Below are 20,690 nucleotides of genomic sequence, written 5' to 3'. Positions count from 1 at the left end.
TTAAGGACGGGAATTCTAAAAAGAAATATTGGAAGAGCTTATGAACTTATATTTAAACTTGGTTAAAGTTTAATTTACTGTGTCACTTCAAGAGAAAAAAAAATTTTTTTTGTTTTGAAACTTGAGCCATTACCCCTTAAGACTGCTATTGAAAGGGCAGCTGGATCTCAGGGTCAAGAAGAGACCCTCTCCTCCTCACCCTCAGCTGGAAATCAATCTTATTTCTTATACTATTAGTGTGAAAACCTGTGTAAGAGACAGGATCTGCACACCTATTACAGAAACAACTTAAGACTCTGTAACAGATTGAACTATGCATTCTGACATCATGTATGTTAAAAAGAGGGGTTAAGTTCTTGTCCCCTTTATCTGTTTTACCTTGGCATTTAGCTGTGCAATCTTCTCAAACTTTTCCACTCAAGTGCCATTAAAGCTGGGAATGGAATAGAGAAGATACACAATAAAATAAAATACACAATAAAAATTATATGTCTTTGAATTCTTATCCTTTTTCTTAAAACATAAAAGAAGATTTACATATTAAATAAGGTTTATGTTTATTTTCATTCTTCTGCATCGTTTCACTTTGGTTTCAAGTATTTATTCCAAATCAACGATTAAAATTAACTTCAAGAAAATGCATCACATTTACGTTATAACGCTACATTATCCTGGGTACATATCTACCCATCTTAGTACGAAAGATCTTAGATTAGTATGAAGAACTTGTGTCTCTGTGTGTGTGTGTTTCTATTCAGCCTGGGTGTAAGGAGCAAACACTATGTGTTATTTCTCTGATGCTTCCATCAAAAGAAACCTCCTTAGTATGTTACAGATTTATCATGAGAATTCAAAATCAAATTTTCAAAGTCCAGTCTTGCCTCTTTATCTAAATATTGATTTAAACCAGTCTTACTGTTTCTATTCTGTGATCAAAGTTGGAACCACATCTTTCTCTGTGTGCATTTCCTCTCAATGCTGGTTTTAGTGACTCTGAATAGAAAATCTTTTATCAGGCTTAGGAAATCTGCTGACATCTGTAGAATCATCATCATCTTCCCAGGAGAAAGAACCCAGGAACTTGTCTTGTGATGACTCTCCATGGCTAAATAGATGGAATATAAGGAATTAAATGTAAGATAAAGTCTGACTAGAACACAAAAAGCAGGCCCTGACATCCTGATCAAAGCGCTCCCTTGGCTCTCTGTTCTGCAAACAAGTCTCTGAAGCCAGAAGATGCCAGCTTCAACTTTGGATGAGGTTTTCTACCTTCATGCTCAGCTTTCATTTTAGTTCCTTCTGGAAACTAAGGCAAAATGAAAAGACAAAAATTTCCATAGCTACACTATATTATTTAAGAAGTCCAAACACAGAGGACTACATTCTATATGATTCAATTTATATAAAATGTCCAGGAAAGACAGAATTCTAGAGCCAAAAGCAGATCAAGAGCTGTGTAGGACTATGGGAATGCACAAGGATTAACTGCAAAAGGACATAAGAGAAATTTGGGGAGTGCTGGAAATGTTCTAAGGATGTGACTATGGTGATATTTGGACAACCCTAGAAATTCAATTAAAAAAAAATCGCTGAATTGCAGACTTACAATGGATGAATTTTGTGGTATAGAAATTATATCTCAATAAAGCTACTTAAAGAAAGAGAAAATGCCAGCCTTTGGAGAAAATGGATGTTTCAATTAGACTTGTAATGATCTAAATATCATGAGAAATTTCTGGCTAATTAGAAATGTTTAAACACAGCAAAATAGGACGTTGCTTAAATTAACTGAAAGTGATGCCAAGACAAGCAGAAAGCACTCTACTTTAAGAAGTTGTTGTTTATATTGATCTTTTTTTTTTTTTTAACATTTCTTTTTGTTGTTCATTTGTATAGAACATTTGTCTCTAAGAAATGAACTTGGGCTTTATTAGTTGGTCATCTTAATAGTTTATCTCCGAAGAAAGAAGGTTAAACCAGTTAACGCCTTTAAAATTTTTTAAAGGATGAGATTAACAAGTAAATGAAATGTAAACAATTACTTCCTTTTTTTCAGTTTGTTCCTACAGAAACAAACTAGCAAGGAAAGAAGCAAAAAATGAGGAGATAATACTGAGAAATATATGTGCTTGACACTTCATCGAGTTGGTAATGTCAGGTCGGCATCACTGACTCGACAGACATGAGTTGGAGCAAGCTCCAGGAGTTGGTGATGGACAGGGAAGCCTGGTGTGCTGCAGTCCATGGGGTCACAAAGAATTGGACATGACTGAGTGACTGAACTGAGATGCTTCATCAATCCAAATTTGTCTTCCTGCTTCACACAGAGACTGTATTTCTCAGCTTCCTTTGAGTTTAAGATGGAACTACATCTCACAAAATATGAACAGAAGGAATGTATGGCATTTTTAACTCCAATAATTAGGCCACCTGATGCGAAGAGCTGACTCATTTGAAAAGACCTTGATGCTGGGAAAGATTGAGGGCAGGAGGAGAAGGGGACGACAGAGGAGGAGATGGTTGGATGGCATCACGGACTCAATGGACATGGGTTTGGGCGGACTCCAGGAGTTCGTGATGGACAGGGAGGCCTGGCGTGCTGTGGTTCATGGGGTCACAAAGAGTTAGACATGACTGAGTGACTGAACTGAACTGAATCACCCAAGCTCTCTCTCTCTTCCCTGTGGGTACAACTGGAAGTAAAGAAATAACTCCAGATTGTTGAACCCAAGTCATCAAAGAATCTTAGAGCCTGAGTTATTTCTTCGAAGAAAGCTGACCAGGAGAGGTGCTCAGCTGGCTTTAGACTTTGACTGAACAAGAATGAAGTCTCTTCTGTTGAGCCACTGAAATGCTGGGACTGCCTTTTGTAGCTAATCACCCTAACGGATTACCCAAGTTGTTTAATTATTACTTAATTGCCTTACCTATATAACATGCTGTAGGACTTAAAAGTATATTTCTTACTTTCTTCCTCTTATCATCTGGTCCTATTCTTCACATCCATCTTTCCTCTTTCTCCTCCTATTCTCCTACTTCATGACTCAATGTGCATTTCTCAGACGAAGGAAGAAACGTGTGAGTAGTATTCAGCCCGTTCCTCATTAAGATCCTTCTTCAAAAGGTGGAATGTTTAAATAGGATAAGGTAAAAATAATGATCTGCCACTCTTTATTCAGAAGAACTAGAATACATCTCAAGTCTTTGGTTAAAATGAAGGCATCTCAATCAAGTCTTTGGTTAAAATGTTGTATTATTATCAAAAAGAATGCTGTGCCCACCCTCCTACAAAGAACAAAACAAAACGTTCAACCCTACAGCAATCAATGCCAGGAGAGAAATGTCAGAGTTGGCAGCCACCTTGTGGGTGATGAACCTTGCTTTCATTTTCTGAAGCTTTCAGTAGTGGAGAAGTGCATTGTGGTTGCTCTAACACTTTTTGTCCAGCCCTGAGAGTTATTTTCCCAAAACAACAAATTACCATTTCAATTCATTCTCAAGCTATTTCATTAGCCAGGTGCCCATTCCTCCTTTTCTGCATATAGAACCAATGCAAGGAAAGAAGAGAGGACCTGCCTTGAGCCAGAAACCGCATCTCGGGCCACACTCAGCCCAAACCATCACCCCAGCCCTTCAGCGTGTCAACCCCAGTTCCCCCCAACTCCATCGTCAAAAAAATAAAATAATTCAAACGAAAAACAGCTCATAAAACAGTAAATAAAATAAAGTCAGTTTTCTTTTTTAAAGAACAAAATGAAACTTGAGGGAAAACTTACTGGAGTTACAGTTTATCCTGATACAGTCTAGATGGGGAAAAATAAATGAAAGATGAAATTGCATCCTTCAAGGTAACAGCTGCAGACATCCAAAAACAATCAGTCCACCCTTCCGGGGACAGACACACGCAAAAAATGTGGCCATTTTATATATATATATATATACAGTAGGCACAAGTTTAAGGGTGGGTGTATATGTACAGTATATTGTTTCGTAAAGTCGGATACATATATATATACACACACACACATATATATACACATATGTATAGAGATATATACTGGTATACATATATATCCACGATAGACACCAAGTATGCTTCTTTTTTTTCCTTCAAAAATACTGTTCATCATTATTAAAGTATTTCAAACCCAGACTTTGAAATATTAATTTTGTTAAACTTGGAAAATACTGCAAAAATTTCCCCACCAAATGCAGGTTATATTTTGGTTCCCTCTATAATTGGTCTTTCTTGAAATTGCTCTTTAAAAGTAGCAAAAATACAATTTTTGCTTTAATGTTCCAAAGATAATATCACCAGTCTGACATAGTGTATCATTTTTTTTAAATTTTGTTTCTCAGGGCAGTATTTAACCCTTTCTCTTTTTCTGAAACCAAACTCCCTCCACCCTCTTTAAGTCAGGCCCCAAATGCGATAGAAATTCACATAGGCAGACTTGCCTTTGCCATCTGGTAAGGAAAGGGTTAACACCACCTGGTCATTTCCTGTCATAAAATGGCCACGTGCAAACCGCTAACCGCACAAACACCCATCCCAGATTTTAGAGAGGCGGGGTTGGGTGCTGGGTACAAGGAGTTGTATGATGTCAGCCCAATTGACTGGGGTCTTCGCTGCGGTTTCAAAGGCCCCCAGACCAGCCCTTCATGGAGCCCATCTCCGTCTTCCTGCCTGAATACTCAGACTGAATCAAGCGCCCACAGCATTCGAGGAGAAGGCGAGTTGAGTGCATGGGGAGGTGGTCCTGGGCACCTTTGACATCCGACCTATCCCATCCTGTGACCCTGCATCTTGGAGAGGGAAAATCCCTTTAAAAAAAAAGTAGGGGGGAAATGGAATAACAAGATGCCTATTTTTTTCCAGTTCTGGTCACCAGAAAAGGTATTTGGGGCCAGAGGTCAGAGCATCTATCCTTTTGTTAGTGTCTGTTTGGAGTCATGGACACACAGCGCAGAAGGTTGAGCGCGGAGTTACCGGGCAAGTGATTGGGCAGAATGGTCAGAGACGTGTCTCAGGTGCATTGTTAGCAGGCTACCCACCTGAACCTAAGTTTGTTTTTTTAACGATGATCAGAATTCACATAAGAATGTGTTTCAAGCCAGATATTAAAAGGTAAAAGGAAAATAATCAAGGAAAGCAAGAAAATTACAGGGGAAAAAAATACAGCTAGAATCTGTGCTTTTCTTCTAGCTAAAGTTAACCCAGTAGTTTTGGACGGCTTATGGAAAGATAATGCCACCTTTTAAACGTCCCAAAGTAAATCACTTTAAGCAAGTCAGTGTGAAAGAAACCAGTGGCCAGTGACGGGGCAGAATAAAACTACGTGAGTCCAGAGAGGAGCAATTTACAACACCCAAGCATCCTGAGGAAGGTGGGGGCGGGAAGCTAATTTGTTCCCCAGAACATCTCTTGAGAAAAATCTGGGTTTGGTTTCATGCGGTTAGGTTTGTCATGTGTCGTCAACCGCAACAGAAAAGTGGGGGCAAACAGCCCTGGAGCATCGGGTACGATCGCCAGCAGAGGAGGCCATGCCCCTGGTGGGGATGGGAGGGGAGGGGGGGGCGGGAAGAAGCGAGGTCTCAACTCCGGAGAAACGCCCTTCCCTCGTGGATTCAAGACAGGGGAAGCAGGTGTGTGGGCACGCTTCAGAGAAGGAGAGGGAACCTAAAGCAACAAACCCAAGAACCTTAAACAAGAAGTGGCTTTCTGCTTGGGTTTCTGTGCCGCTGAGGATCTCATCTCTGTCAAGGACCTGATCTAGGCAGAGATGCTGGGTCGGGCTTGTCTTTCTGGGTTCATCCACATGGTCCCACAAACTGAATGGTGTCTTTAAATCAGTGTGAGGACTTGGAGCTTTCAAGACAGCAAACAGCTGGGTATGTTCAGTTGAGAAGTGGAGAATGATCTGTTACCTTACTTGAAGCATACGCTTTTGGGAAGAAAAATCTACCCCAGTCCCCTGTTCATAGGGTCTGAGAGGGTGGTCTTACTAGTGAGGATGCATGTTTTAATGAAAAATGAATCAGAAGAACTGTCCTGGCAAGGCAATCTCCCTTAGAGCTCCAGTAACAGCTGAAGTTCTCTCTCTGCCTGAGCCCTGGCATGGATTTGAGGGATGTGGACGTGTGTGTATGCTGTTCATTCTGTTTCAGTTTTCTGTTTGTTTGTTTGATTTTAGTTAAAAAGGAGAAATGTTATTTTCTATACTGATGAGCTTTGGTTTGAGCAAGGAAGAGATGAATGTTTCTAGGAGCTGTGGGCCTTCAGTGATGGATAGAGTAGACAGTAGTATTTTCTCTGCTTGGGTAAGAGAAAACCCGTGATGCCTGAGTAGTTTAGAAACACGGGTAGTCCCACCTCTGTGACCTACTTTTCCTGCTTCCAACGAGACAGAACATCTGGAGACTCTGAATGCAATTAACCAAGCTGCATGACACTGCCTACAAGCCTCCGCCCCTGAAGAAGGGTGGCCTGCGTCTTGCTGAGGAGTCTACAGGCCCGTGAATGAGGCTGCACCAATGCTGACGGACTTTGTGTCTCCACTCAAACCAAGCAGTAAGGCAAAAGACGCCTTCTGCGCATGTGTAAAAGGTGACCATCATGAAAGCAGTCAGAAGTCATCAAGTCCGTCACATCATCGATCCACAGTATTGATCTCTGGAGGTAACGGATAACCCAGGATGATCGAGTGGTTTAGAAACAGGGGTGGTCCCACCTCTGTGACCTATTTTCTTTGTGTCATGTCTATCACGCAGTCATAAAAACATTTAACTGATTGATCTCACAAACTTACTGTGGGATTAAAATAAGGTTTTTTAAATATTTAAAAATGCTATAATATTAAAATTGTGATTATAGCTTTCAATACTAAGAGATCAAAATATGATTGGTCAATAGTCAACCTCACAGCTTTAAAAAGAATGCTATATTTAGCTGGACACTGTCCATGCCTGCTATTGCCACAGCTGACCATCTTCAAAAAGCAAGACCCTTGGAAAAGTCTAGTCTCCTTGATATTTAGAAGATACATTAAAGCAGAAAAATACAGGCATGTATGTCATGAGCTTATATGTGTGAACAATTTGAAATAAATTGGAATATCATTAGTGCCTGTGCTAGAAAAGAGACATAACTTAAATGGAGGGAGGGATCATCTAAAATTAGTGATGGGAATTTTGTACATAAACGTACATGCTGTTTGGAGATGTTTACTATTATAATCAAAAAAGGGTAAACAAATCAATGACTGGGAGAAAGAAAGCATTTATGAAGGGGTGGGTATACCCTGGGCAGAGAGGGGAACAGAACCTTCAAACAATGCAGGAGTATGGAGTTTGTACGTACACTTCAAGGAATTTAAGTTCAGTTTCCACGTTATGGTTGAAAGAAAGCTATGTAATTCAAACTAGTAATTGTGTAAACCATACCCTTCAGAGAAAAACGCCACCATTGTTTCTAAAGAAGCACAGTGCTCTCCAGGGTAGACTCACTCTGTTTTGCCTGTGAAGAAGCCTCAACCTAGGAGGAGGTACACTGGTCATGTGCAGAGAGGAGCCAGGAGGCTAGAACAGAGTCTTTTAACAATGCACATCACCCAGATTTTCATGAAAGTTTAAAATGGAAAAATAATGCTTCTAGTAATACATCTGGAATCTATGACTCCGTGTGTGTGTGTGTGTGTGTGTGTGTGTGTGTGTGTGTGTGTGTGAGAGAGAGAGAGAGAGAGAGAGAGAAAGGGAGAGAGAGAGAGACAGGGAGAGAAAGAGAAACTGCTCATCTTTCTGAATCATCCCCTTTTATCTCCCTCCACTTGGCCTTTTAATCTTACAAAACAACACCTAAAATGGAAAAGAAAAAAGAGTTATCTGCTTAAAGCCAATGTGCATTTCCCTAGAACCCCAAAGGGCTGAATATTTATGTCTCTGGCTCTCTCTTACCTTAAAATAGATGGTTAAAAATTGACGCTAAACCCTCTTTTCTGGGAGCTAAGTAGGAGGCCATATTTGTTTTCATTTTGGTTCGGGGAGGGTTTGTTCTCGGTTTTAATTTCTTCTGCAGAGAAGCTGACAGCCAGCCACTGGGGGCTGGTTTTCAGGTATGCACTCCGGTTGGGTGGCTTCGGGTGGGGAGGAGGAGCAGGGAGGGGCAGGTGGAGGGGACAGGGGAATGCCGGCCCCTGGAGGCTGCTCAGTACACCTTGTTCTCAGGGCTGTTTGCTATGCGGGCCGCAGGCTTGGGGCCTTTGAAGGGTTGAATACCATCTTTTGATTTACCATGGCTGATGGTGGGGAGGACTGGAAACTCAAGAACACTCACAAAGATCCAGCAAAAGAGAAAAAAACAAAACCCAAAATAACCAAACACACACGTACACAAAGGAAAAACCAGGAGACACGCTGACAACAGAAATCAAATGTGGTTGGAAAAAAAAAGGGCATAGTATTGTAAAAGCTGCAAATGGGAAAAAAAGAAGAGACACGACTAAACAAGCCACTGCTCAAAACAGTCTTCTGTGTCCTAGAGATTTTTAGGATTGTAGAATAGGCACTTTTCAAGTGTAACCAGTTGGCCTGACAGCAGATAAGACTGGTATGGATTTCCCACCTTCCCAGCAGGCCATCTAGGATTCTGGACCATCTTGTATCTGCTACATGTGTTCACCATGTCATCCCCACACCTCTGACAAGCCATCCCACTGACATCTTTAGGAAGGATATTCAACATCCTCAAACCAATCATAGGCTTAGAAAGGTTGAACTCAGCTGTGTCAACACAAGGCACTGACTTTCTCTTGAGTAGAATCAACAGAAATAGAGATTGTTTTTTCTTTTTTTCCTTCCAAAAACCAAGAGGTCCCCACTTTCCACAGCATATTGATTAGAATTCAGTCAAGGTCAGTAGCCCAACAGAATGTGAGGCCATAAAAAGAGGAATTCCCAAAGTATTATTATAAATAATTACAGCAGAAGAAGAGGTCCTTTCTCAATAAAGTTACAATTTGAAACAGCCAACTTTTCAACATGAAGGAAAATTGATGTGTAGTATATGAGAACAGAGTAACTGGCAATAACGTGACTTAATCATCTTTATAAAGAGGGTTGCTGAATGAGGGTAGGCATGTCAGGACGGAAGAACGAGATACCTATCGGGAGCCACACTGTCCGTCAATGTGTCAGACTCTAAACTCAGAGAATTTTCCCCCAATGGGACCACAGAAACAATGTGACCTGTCCTCCCTACTAGGAGAAAGTATAAGGAGATAGTAGTGTTGTCAAGGCCACTAGAATTTCCCATGTGATTGGTCCTTGTGGAGCTTCAAACAATGCATTTCTCATCCCACTCACGTGGCTTTGTTCCCTCCAACAACACCCTCACATTTTGCTTCCATCTCCTGCCCTGGCCCCGTTCTCTAACTTTGACTGTTTTGAGTGGTGACCAAGGAGCTGGACTTAATGAGAATGGGATTGATCAAAAGATGGACCAAAGTAGCGTGTTTTACACAAAGCTAAACGATTCCAAAAAACCAAGAAAGGAAACTTAGAAAACGAATCTTCTAGTAAAGAAATACCACCACTGTCAGAAACCAGAAATTGACATCAAAAACCTCATGCAGAAACAAGGAGAAGGTGTTTGTTGCTGTTGGTTTTTATCCTTGGTCTATTAAACAAGAGGTGAGCAGCTAACTTTCAGGAAACAAACAAAGAATTCAGTCAAACCAATGAAAACCGGAAAAGAAAGGGGAGACAAGCCCAGACAGAGTGGCAGAGGGTGCTCCATACGATACCTAGGTTAACCATGAGCTTGACACGCCCCCCATCCAGCTCCAGACGCAGGGTGTCGGCAGAGTCCCTGGAGGTGGTGGCCACCAGCAGCCCGTAAGCTCGCTGGGACATGAAGCGGAAGGACACGTCCTCTGCCTCGGTGTGCATGACCATGGGCATGATGATCTTCATGTACATGCTGCCGTCGTAGCTCAGGATGGACGCCTCTGCAGAGAAGAAAGGAAGAGATGGTTAGGAGGAAGCATGTCAGCCTCGCTTCCAGGGTAAGCAGAGTAGAATGGAGATGCGCCAACTTTGTAGACAGGCGGCTTGTGTTTGGGAGCTTCCCTGGTAGCTCAGCTGGGAAAGAATCCGCCTGTAGTGCAGGAGACCCAGGTTTGATCCCTGGGTCAGGAAGATCCCCTGGAGAAGGAACTGGCAACCCACCTCAGTATCCTTGCCTGGAAAATCCCATGGACAGAGGAGCCTGGCGGGCTGCATTCCATGGGTCTTCAAAGAGGTGGGCACGACTGAGCCACTAACACGGGGGCTTGCATTTGCTCAATCCCCATTGCCACTTTTAAGCTAGATACAGGCCCGTAAATGCTGAGGGTCTATTTCCTCTTTTGCAAAGGACATCTGGTGGCCTTGGTACCTGCTCTACCACGCTCACCGACTCGCCAATGGCATCAAATGAAATAACGGGTGTGAAGTCATTCTGCAGAAGTGAAAATATTATTCAGGTGGTAGTGATTGTGATTCTGGGCTACCATGGTGGCCCAGAGGGTAAAGTGTCTGCCCGCAATGTGGGAGACCCGGGTTCGATCTCTGCTTTGGGAAGATCCCCTGGAGAAGGAAATAGCAACCCACTCCAGGATTCTTGCCTGGAGAATCCCAAGGACAGAGGGGCCTGGCGGGGCTACAGTCCATGGGGTCACAAAGAATCAGACACAACTGAGCGACGTCACTTTCTTCCTTACACTGTAGATACGACAAAGCCAAACGAGACACTAAACAAAACTTGAGTCCTGTGAGTCCTTCCTGAAGAACCTGAGAGAAGGACCGGTTTATAATCACCACAGCAAATAAATACATACTAGCCGAGTGGTGCTGGGAAGAGGAAGGAACAGCAGCATAACCAGGCTTCAGAGCATCCCTAGTGGCCAGGCCTTGTGAGAGTCTGCTTGGCTCATTCAAAGAAGATTGATAACAGCCAGGGCTAGAACAACAATAAAAACTGAGGACAGCTTTGAAAACCAGCCATTCTATTTTTATTCCAACAATACCTTTATAAGAAAAGGAGCAGCTCACCTTTTTGCCAATCCAAACAAACACTTTGGTTACGAGCCTTCCAGCCCCTCCAATATGTTATCTCACTTAATGCCGCAAGGTGGGTCTATTATTCCTACTTTCAAACAGAAAATCACAGCTCATGGTGGGGAGTGGGTATTATTATCCCAAAGTCACATAGTCTGGATTTTAATCCAGTATATCCAATAGCAAGTCCAGGGCCTGTTCTGTAGCATCAGGTCGTTCAAAACGTGCATTGGTTGAATCATTCATTGAGCAAACATTTTTAGGGAACACAGGACAAGAGCATCACTCACTTTCCTATGAAGCCAATCATCACAGAGCTCAGTTCCTGGCATTGAAGAAGTCCTTATTAAATACTTACTGTTGCTAGATACTTGCTACTTTCCTATACACACTGTCCCCTTGAGAAGGAAATGGTAACCCACTCCAGTGTTCTTGCCTAGAAAAATCCCATGAACAGAGGAGCTTGGCAGTCTACAGTCCACGGGGTCGCAAAAGAGACATGACTGAGCACATATACACTATGGAGGGTGCAAAAGGTGAAGCGAACAAGATCCCTGTCTTGAAGGCAGAATCAGTGCACATAAATAACCATACTAGAATTTAAAATGGCTAACTGGCCCAGCAAAGGTGTATCAATAAAGCCAGGGGCATTCAGAAGACAGAGGCTATAGCATGCAAGTGAGTAGATTACATGGGGTAGTCTGAAACTAGTCTTGGTAGTTGGGTGGAGTTTTTAATGAAAAGTGATGGCATCAGATTTGATAGGTAGACAAAACAGTATCTCCATATATAAAAAATGAAGAAATAGGGGAATGCCCAGATAATAGCAAAGTTTAACAGAAGCATCAAGCATATTTTGAGAATAGTTACACAAAGATGCTTTGACATTACAATGAAATCAACAGATTTGGGTAGATATTGAGAAGTAAATGAATGATTAACAAAGAGAAAAACATCTTCTGTCTTCCTGTATAAAAGGAACACGAATAGATTGGAGAGACTGGGCAGACGATGCGGAAGGTTCTCAAAATAGTCTGTGTCATCATCGTACCCCCAACCTTACTTACACAACATACAAAAGGAACATGAAAAACAGTATAAATACACCTGTCATCCCTAGGAATCAACCATCACCCAGGTAAAAACCATGACATGCTAATAGTTGTATATCACAATTTGCAAACTCTAAGGGTCACAAATAAAGGTGGGACAGTAATAGACACCACCAAAATGAAAACATATTTTGAAGATCTGCTCTTAGATGAGAAGCATAATCTAAATATAACACACGCTCCAGATGCGAGAGAAACTTCTATCTCCTGAAAGAGCAGAATCAAAAGATCAATAATGATCACTAAAATTTACTGAGCACTTAAACCATTTGCCTGTGCTTTCTAAGACTTCACATGCATTAAGATGGCATTTAATCCTCACAAGCACATCATGAAGAAGACACTATTATTATAGTTTATAGATACCAGGTCGCACATCTAACAAAAGGCAAAGCTAGAAGCTAAATGCAGGCAATCTGATTCTCACAGCTATATACTGGATGATTCTGCCACATTTTGAGAGTTATACCCAAAGCACACCTGTGTTTCTTAGCACCCAAAGTACATCTGTAATGCTTCATGGCAGTGTGTGGTATTCTTGTGTATGTGTACACATATGTACATGTGTGCACAGACACATACATACATGTCATTATTCAAAGTTGTAGTTTATGACCATATAGAATTACATAAACAGAAATTTCTGTTTGCTTTTAGAGACGTTCGCTGAAACCTAGTATATTTTTCCATCACGCAGTGCAGCATGTGGAATCTCAATTCCCCACCAGAGATCAAACCCGTGCGCCCTGTGGCGGAACTGCAGTCTTAACCCCTGGACTGCCTGGGAAGTCCAATGATACAAATCTCTAAATGATATCTTGTTACACATTACTATGCACAATGCTCTGTGTTTATGATTATGAACACCATTAGTTACTACTATGACTTTCTACTATAGATACCTACACTCAAGCACACTCCTTTTTAAAAGATGTGAAGGCATTTGGTGAGCCATTAAATGGTTGTTTTGATGCGTTCAACTTAAATAATTCCAAAATTAATGGCCAACTTTTTCCCTCTAGATATATGTAGTGAGAGAATATGCATCTTTATGTCAATATTGGTGGTGTCAGAGAATAAATAGAAGGTGAGTGTGTAGTTAAGCATCTAATAGTACAAAATGAAGTATGGATCTCAGTGTATACCTTTGTGTGTATCTTGGTGAGTGTGTTCTATTATTAACAGAGTATTTTTCAGGGGAAGGTGATGAGACAGAAAATTTAATATAGAAATCAGCTGAAAATAAATTTGCTTCAGAATTCATATTAACTTGCTTAAAATATTTCAAATAAGAGGGTACCATGAATGGAATACTAATTTGAGGGAAAATGAGTCTAAAGAAAATGTTATTTGATCTAAAGTCTATCAGATTATTGAGTACTAAAAGACTTCATCATGAAATGCTGAGATAACAATACTTACACAGTTCTCCTATTTTGTCCCTCTTTTTCGCTTTTATAACTTCCTTTTAAGTGAATATTTAACATATTATGTTAATGTCTTTGATGATTCTTAAATATATAATCGGACTTCCCAGTTGGCTCAGTGGTAAAGATTCTGTCTACCAACTCAGGAGATGTGGGTTCTATCCTTGGGTCAGGAAGATCCCCTGGAGGAGGAAATGTCAACCCACTCCAGTATTCTGGCCTGGGAAATCCAACGAACAGAAGAGCCTGGTGGGCTACAGTCCATGGGGTTGCAAAAGAGTCAGACTTGACTTAGTGTCAGACTTGACTAAGTCAACCTTAGCAACAACAACTATATAATTAACTAACCAAAAACTTCTTTCCTAGTGGTTGGTCTAGGGCTTACAACATGTATCTTAGTTTATGAGAATCTACTTCCCATTTATACGAACTTAATTCTAGTAAGACATGGAAATTGTACATGCTGTCATCTCTTCCTCCTTTTTGTGTTATTATTGTTATTCATGTGATGTCTATATGTGTTTCAAACTCAAAAACACATTGTTATAGTTATTGCTTTATAAGAACTTCTGTCTTTCTACGAAGTGAAGCAAGGAGATCTCAGATATATTTATAGAGATTTTTAAAGCTAAGCTTATTTACCATCTCTGTCTCTCTCTCTTCTTGTGGATTCAAATGACACCATCTGGTCTCATTCCCTTTCTCCAGTATAGCTTCATTCATTTTTGTTTTATTGTCAAATATATTACAATTCTATATGTTACAGGTCCAACAATACAATTTTATAGATTATTTTATGTAACTGCCTTTTAAATCAGTTAAAAGAAGAAAGAAAAAGAATGCTTAATTATACTTTTCATCACTACCTACACAGTTACCTTTATTGGAACTCTTTTTTTTTTTATGAAGATTCAAATTACTGTCTGCTGCCACTTTCTTTTCGTTTATAGAACTTCTTTTAGTATGTGTTACATGGCAAGGATGCTAGCAATGAAGTCTCTGCTTTTTGTTTACCTGGGTACATCTTTATTTCACTTTCGCTTTTGTTGATATATGTCTTTCGTCACTTTTAACGTCAACGCACTGTCTTTGGCCTCCATTGCTTCTGGACAGACATCAGCTGTCATTCTCACTGTGATCCCTCGTATATGATGACTTGCTGTTTCAAGATTTTCTTTTTGGGTTTCAACATGTCTATCATAATGAGTATGGATATTAATGAATTTCTTTGCATTGATCCTATTTGAGGCTCACCAATGTGTAAATTAGTGTTTTTCCTCAAATTTGGGAAATTTTCAATCATCAATTCTCTAGATATTTTTTTTCTTATTCTCCCTCTCACTTTTCTAGAACTGCCATCATACATATGTTGGTACACTTAATGATGTCCCACATCTATCTGACACTCTTTTTCTTCGCTTATTTTCTTTCTTCTATTTAGACTTTATAATCTCTATTGATTTATCTTCAAGTTTGCAGATTCTTTCTTCTGCTAACTCAGACTTATTGTTGAGCCCCTTAGTGACTTTTTCATTTGGGTTATTGTACTTTTAAATAGTTAGAAAATACATATAGATAGGTAGGTAGGAAAAGAAACAATTTCCAAATGAGGGAAAATTTGGAGTTGGAAAATTTATAAATATATATATATATATATAATTTTAATCTCTTTATTAACATTATCTATTTGATAAATCATTGTCATCTTATTTTGCTTTAAATCTTGCACAGGTTCCCTTAACTTCCCAGATTCCCCTTGAACATATTTATAATAACTTTGGTATAGTTTGTCTGCTAAGCGCAACATCTGAGCAGTTTCTATTGCCTGTTATGTATCCCTGTGTGTGGGTCACACTTTCCCTTTCCTTTGTATGTTTTATGATTTTCCGTTTACTGACGGAGGTATATGTACTTTAGGAATACTTTCAAGTCTTTCCCATCTCCTCCTCTAATTAATCTGAGTGCAGAAAACGTGCACAACCATGCAGGCCCTCACGGCTTTCTCCATCCCTGATTCTCTTTGCTAAACGTCTGGCTGGTCTGCCATTTCACTCATCGCTACTAGCATCACAGATCTATCTGCCCTTTCAGAATTGCTAGTGACCAAGATCACCATTATTTTCAAAAGTCCTTTACCCAGGAACTTCTCTAAGCCTTGTTCTAAACAGTCAGGTGAATAACATAATCAACACACATCTCAGTGTTAAATGCACTGTATCTGATTTTCTTAGATGCCATCATGCTATTTTTTCTTTGTTTTTTTTAAATTTATTTTTATTAGTTGGAGGCTAATTACTTTACAATATTGTAGTGGTTTTTGCCATACATTGACATGAATCAGCCACGGATTTACATGTGTTCCCCATCCCGATTCCCCCTCCCACCTCCCTCTCCATCCCATCCCTCTGGGTCTTCCCAGCGCACCAGCCCCGAGCACTTGTCCCATGCATCCAACCTGGGCTAGTGATCTGTTTCACACTTGATAATATACAAGTTTCAATGCTATTCTTGAAGTCTAGAGTTAGTTCTTTATGTTAAGAACAAAATTTTGGTTTGAAATTTAGCTAATCTCTCTGTTGAAGGACCCTGTTTTTCTATTTCAGAGATTCACTTATCTTGTCTGTCCTCCATATCTTAGTTTCTTTATGATAGATTTAATCTCTTTGACTTTTCATCAGCACTCACTGTGATGATCTGAAGCTTTTCCTTCTGTCAATACATCAATATTTAGCCATGTATCCTCTGCCCTCATGTTGTTACTAATTATTTCGATTAAGTTATATGATCACATTTGGTTTTCAGATACGCCATGTAAAATCCCCCTTTTCCATTCACTCGGTGTTTTTCATTTTCTTCAAATTCTCAAGTTGTTGTTCAGTTACCCATTCATGTCTGACTCTGCGACCCCATGGACTGCAGCACGCCAAGCCTCCCTCTCCCTCACCAACTCCCAAAGTTTTCCCAAGTCCATGTCCATTGCATCAGTGATGCCATCCAGCCATCTCATTCTCTGATGCCCTCATCTCCTTCTTCCCTCAATCCTTCCCAGCATCAGGGACATTTCCAATGAGTCAGCTGTTTGCATCAGATGACCAAAATACTGGAGTTTCAGCTTCAGCATCAGTCCTTCCAACTGAGCATTCAGGATTGATTTCCCTTAAGATTGACTGGCTTGGTCTCCTTGCAGTCCAAGGGACTCTCAGGAGTCTTATCCAATACCACAGTTCAAAAGTATCAGTTCTTCGGCACTCTGCCTTCTTTATGGTCCAGCTCTCACAATTGTATGTGACCACTGAGATAACCATAGCCTTGATTATACAGACCTTTGTTGGCAGAGTAATGTCTCTGCTTTTCAACACACTTTCTAGGTTTATCATAGCCAAGAAGCAAATGTCTTCTGATTTCATGGATGCAGTCACCACCTGTAGTGATTTTGGAGTCCAAGAAGAGGAAATCTGTCACTACTTCCACCTTTTCCCCCTCTATTTGCCATGAAGTTGTGGGGCCGGATGCATGATCTTAGTTTTTTTTTTTTTAATATTTAGTTTTAAGCCAGCCCTTTCACTCTCCTCCTTCACCCTCATCAAGAGGCTCTTTAGTTCCTCTTCACTTTCTGCCTTTAGAGTCGTAGCACCCACATACATGAGGTTGTTGCTGTTTCTCCCGCCCATCTTGATTCCAGCTTTTAACTCATCCAGCGGGGCATTTCTTAGCATGTGCTCAGCATATAGATTAAACAAACAGGGTGACAGCAGACAGCTCTGCTGTACTCCTTTCTCAATCTTGAACCTATCAGTTGTTCCATACAGGGTCTGCTGCTGCTAAGTCGCTTCAGTCGTGTCCAACTCTGTGCAACCCTGTGGACAGCAGCCCACCAGGCTCCTCTGTCCACGGGATTCTCCAGGCAAGAATAGAGGGTTCTAACTGTTGCTTTTTGACCCACATACAGAAGACAGGTAAGATGGTCTGGAATTCCCATCTTTTTAAGATTTTTCCACAGTTTATTAAGATCCACACTGTCAAAGGCTTTGGCATAGTCGATGAAATAGAGGTAGATGTTTTTCTGGAATTTCCTATCTTTCTCTATGATCCAGAGAACGTTGGCAATTTGATCTCTGGTTCCTCTTCCTTTTCTAAACCCAGCTTGGACAGCTGAAAGTTCATGGTTCGCATAATACTGAAACCTAGCTTGCAAGACTTTAAGCATGACCTTACTAGTATGGAAGATGAATTCTTACAGGATTAATTAAATTTTCTGACAGTATTTTGCAGTGCAAATGAGCTACAGAGTATACAGCCTCTGAGAAATTTTTCTGCCCTTGGGTTTGTTTTCTTCTAGATCAAATTCCTTCAGTTTTTAAGCTATATCTCTTTTTTAAAATCTTATTTGCTGCTGTTTTATCTTTGCACTGTCTTTATCATCGTCCTTCTTGCTCATACTCAGGTGGCTCTGTCCAGAGTTTCTAGTTGTTCAGATATAGTTTCAGTAACTTACTGGTTCTCCAAATCAAATACAATTTAATGACTTCATAATTTTTAGTTCTATGTACTTTTCTCCTGTAGGCTGAGAGATGGCAATGTGGAAGGAAGTGGATGGAAGAAATGAAAGGCTCAGTCAAGACTGTGTGTAACCATCACACAGCCCTAAATAGCTTTCAGGGCTGTTTGTCATTTCTGAAGCCCTGTTAATATCTTGAACCACCTACTTGAAGAGTGCCTCCCGAGGCCATGGTGGTGGGTGGTGGGGGGATGATACATTAGGACTCCTGATCCCTTCAGCCCTGCTGACTTCTCTCTTGATCCTCAGTCCTACTGTCTGTTTCTGCTACATGCATTTGCCTCCCACAGCCATTCCTATTATTCTTTAAAGGCAGGACCAGATAAGAACATCTGCTCAGTCTATTTCCTTCCCTTTAAAGGCATTTTAGAAAGACTTCTCAACTATATCTATATCTATACACACACACACACACACACACACACACACACACACACATATATTTTATGATCTAGGCAGTACTGTACCTGAGGGCCATAAGTAGGGTTGGCAGCCTTATCATGTTTCACCATTTCTCTTGACTTGGCTTCAGAATCATTTCTCTTGCTCCTATTGTTTTAGATTTCTGACACTGAGTTGTGCTTCTTTCGTTACCTGGAGCTAATGATTATTTGGCTAGTATACTCCTTTCTGTTTAACTTGAAAGAGAGAGTTTCTGGGAGGCAGCTTTCCCCTACCATCCTCCGAGAGCTTTTGCAAAATCAAATCATTACATCTAACATCAAAGAAAAAGAATCAAATAATCAAAGCAGCGTTCTTTAATCTTATTACAAGTATATCTTGTTTTGTTGTGATGAGGTCTTAAGAAGCAAAGTGAAAACTATAGAGAAAATGAACTGTACGAAGTGAATGGTACAGAAGTTCTTCTTGCTTACACATACTAGGAAGTGACACCACTTATATTTCCTATAGTCTTAAAGGAGAAAGCCAGACCAGTAGGCACAGATAGGGAAGAGATAAAACAAAAGTACCAGACAGCACAATTGACGTGATGCCACAGACAGACACGTGGGGCCCCTCGACACCAATACAATCCTATGAATAATTAGCAAAATGTGCTTTCATGTAACTGACTTCCCAGGTCTCACTGTGCACTTATCAAGCAGACTTCTGCATATCAAGCAAACTTCTGCATATCAAGCAGACTTTCTAGTACTGCCCACTGGCCCTTAAGTCGTCTACTGTAGAGAGAAAGTATGTTCACGGTCAGCCTTGTAAGCAAAGTGCCAGTAAACAATCACCTTCCCCACCAGGTTCTCTTCTCATACCTTGAAGCCCTCCTCCTGCTCACTCCTGCTGCAAAGGGCCTCATACACGCCCCAAGTACGTTTTATTCTAACAAAGCTTCCAAAATACACAGATTGCTTCCTCTCTAACCAAACTGGGCCGATCTTAAACAGTGTGCAAATCTATGCGGGAATGCCTGCCAGGTTCTAATTCTGTACTTTGCAGCAGCAGGAGCAACATAAATCCCTAGCTCTGAGCAGACCCAACAGTAGCCAATAGTTCCAGGGAATCATAACTGTTATGAGGTGATCTCCTCCCTCTGGTGGACAAGGCTGAGAAGAACCAACTTTTCATGTTCTCGACATCATGCTGCCATTACAGACAGTCCCATTGCCTTCCCATCCCCAAACAATTTAAAGCACCCTAAAGCCATGACAGAAATTTTGATGGATGTTTTCTACTTTAAGAAAAGCAAGCAGGTATATTTGCATATTTTTAGTATTCAAAAATAAAAAAAGAAATCCTGGTTTGTAGGATGCATAATGTCAAGAAAATGTTCATTTGCTCAGAGAATTCATGTAGCTTTATCTTAAAATTTCCCACTGAATTCCAAATGTGACTTAATTTATCAAAATTAAACATAACACAATTCTTCAAAAGAACTATATCCACTGCTTGCAGTAATATTCGCTCATTCATTCAATGATTAATATCTAACGTGTGCCAGATAGTGTGCTAAAATGGAGGTGACAGGAGCACAAATGACAAGGTTCTTTCTGAGCTATAGACACAAATAAGTAGACTGTCATACCACAGAATGAAAGAACCTAATGTTCATAGCAGCACTGTTTACAATAACCCAGACATGGAAGCAACCTAAATATCCATCAACAGATGAATGGATAAAGAAGATATGGTACATATATACAATGGAATATTACTTGGCCATAAAGAGGAATAAAACTGGGTAATCTGTAGAGACACAGATGGACTTAGAGACTGCCATACAGAGTGAAGTAAGACAGAAAGGGAAAAGCAAATATCTTATGCCAATGCATACATGTGGATACAATGTATACAATGCATACATTGGCAAAAAATTCTACAGATGATCTTATTTGCAAAGCAGAAATAGAGATACAGACATAGAGAACAAATATATGGATACCAAGGGGTAAAGGGGAGGTAGTGGGAGGAACTGGGAGACTAGGATAGACTCATACACACTATTGATACTATGTATAAAATAGATAACTAATGAGAACATTCTGT

At 40.4% G+C, this 20,690-nt stretch overlaps 1 protein-coding gene across 3 annotated transcripts in view; it reads right to left on the bottom strand.

Annotated features, from left to right (window-relative positions):
- The window catches only part of NRXN3 (neurexin 3), a 1,687,603-nt gene that overhangs the window by 1,069,082 nt on the left and 597,831 nt on the right, over positions 1–20,690 (bottom strand). For all 3 annotated transcript variants that reach the window (XM_065940342.1, XM_065940340.1, XM_065940341.1), the window contains 2 exons: positions 9,801–10,004; positions 3,777–3,803 (listed from right to left, as the gene is read on the bottom strand). In XM_065940342.1, the coding sequence (XP_065796414.1) occupies positions 3,777–3,803; positions 9,801–10,004 (231 nt within the window). The remainder of the gene's footprint in view (positions 1–3,776; positions 3,804–9,800; positions 10,005–20,690) is intronic.

The sequence above is a fragment of the Muntiacus reevesi genome, chromosome 7 (assembly GCF_963930625.1).
Source record: "Muntiacus reevesi chromosome 7, mMunRee1.1, whole genome shotgun sequence".
Classification (NCBI taxonomy): domain Eukaryota; kingdom Metazoa; phylum Chordata; class Mammalia; order Artiodactyla; family Cervidae; genus Muntiacus; species Muntiacus reevesi.
This window is presented reverse-complemented; position numbering and strand designations above follow the sequence as displayed.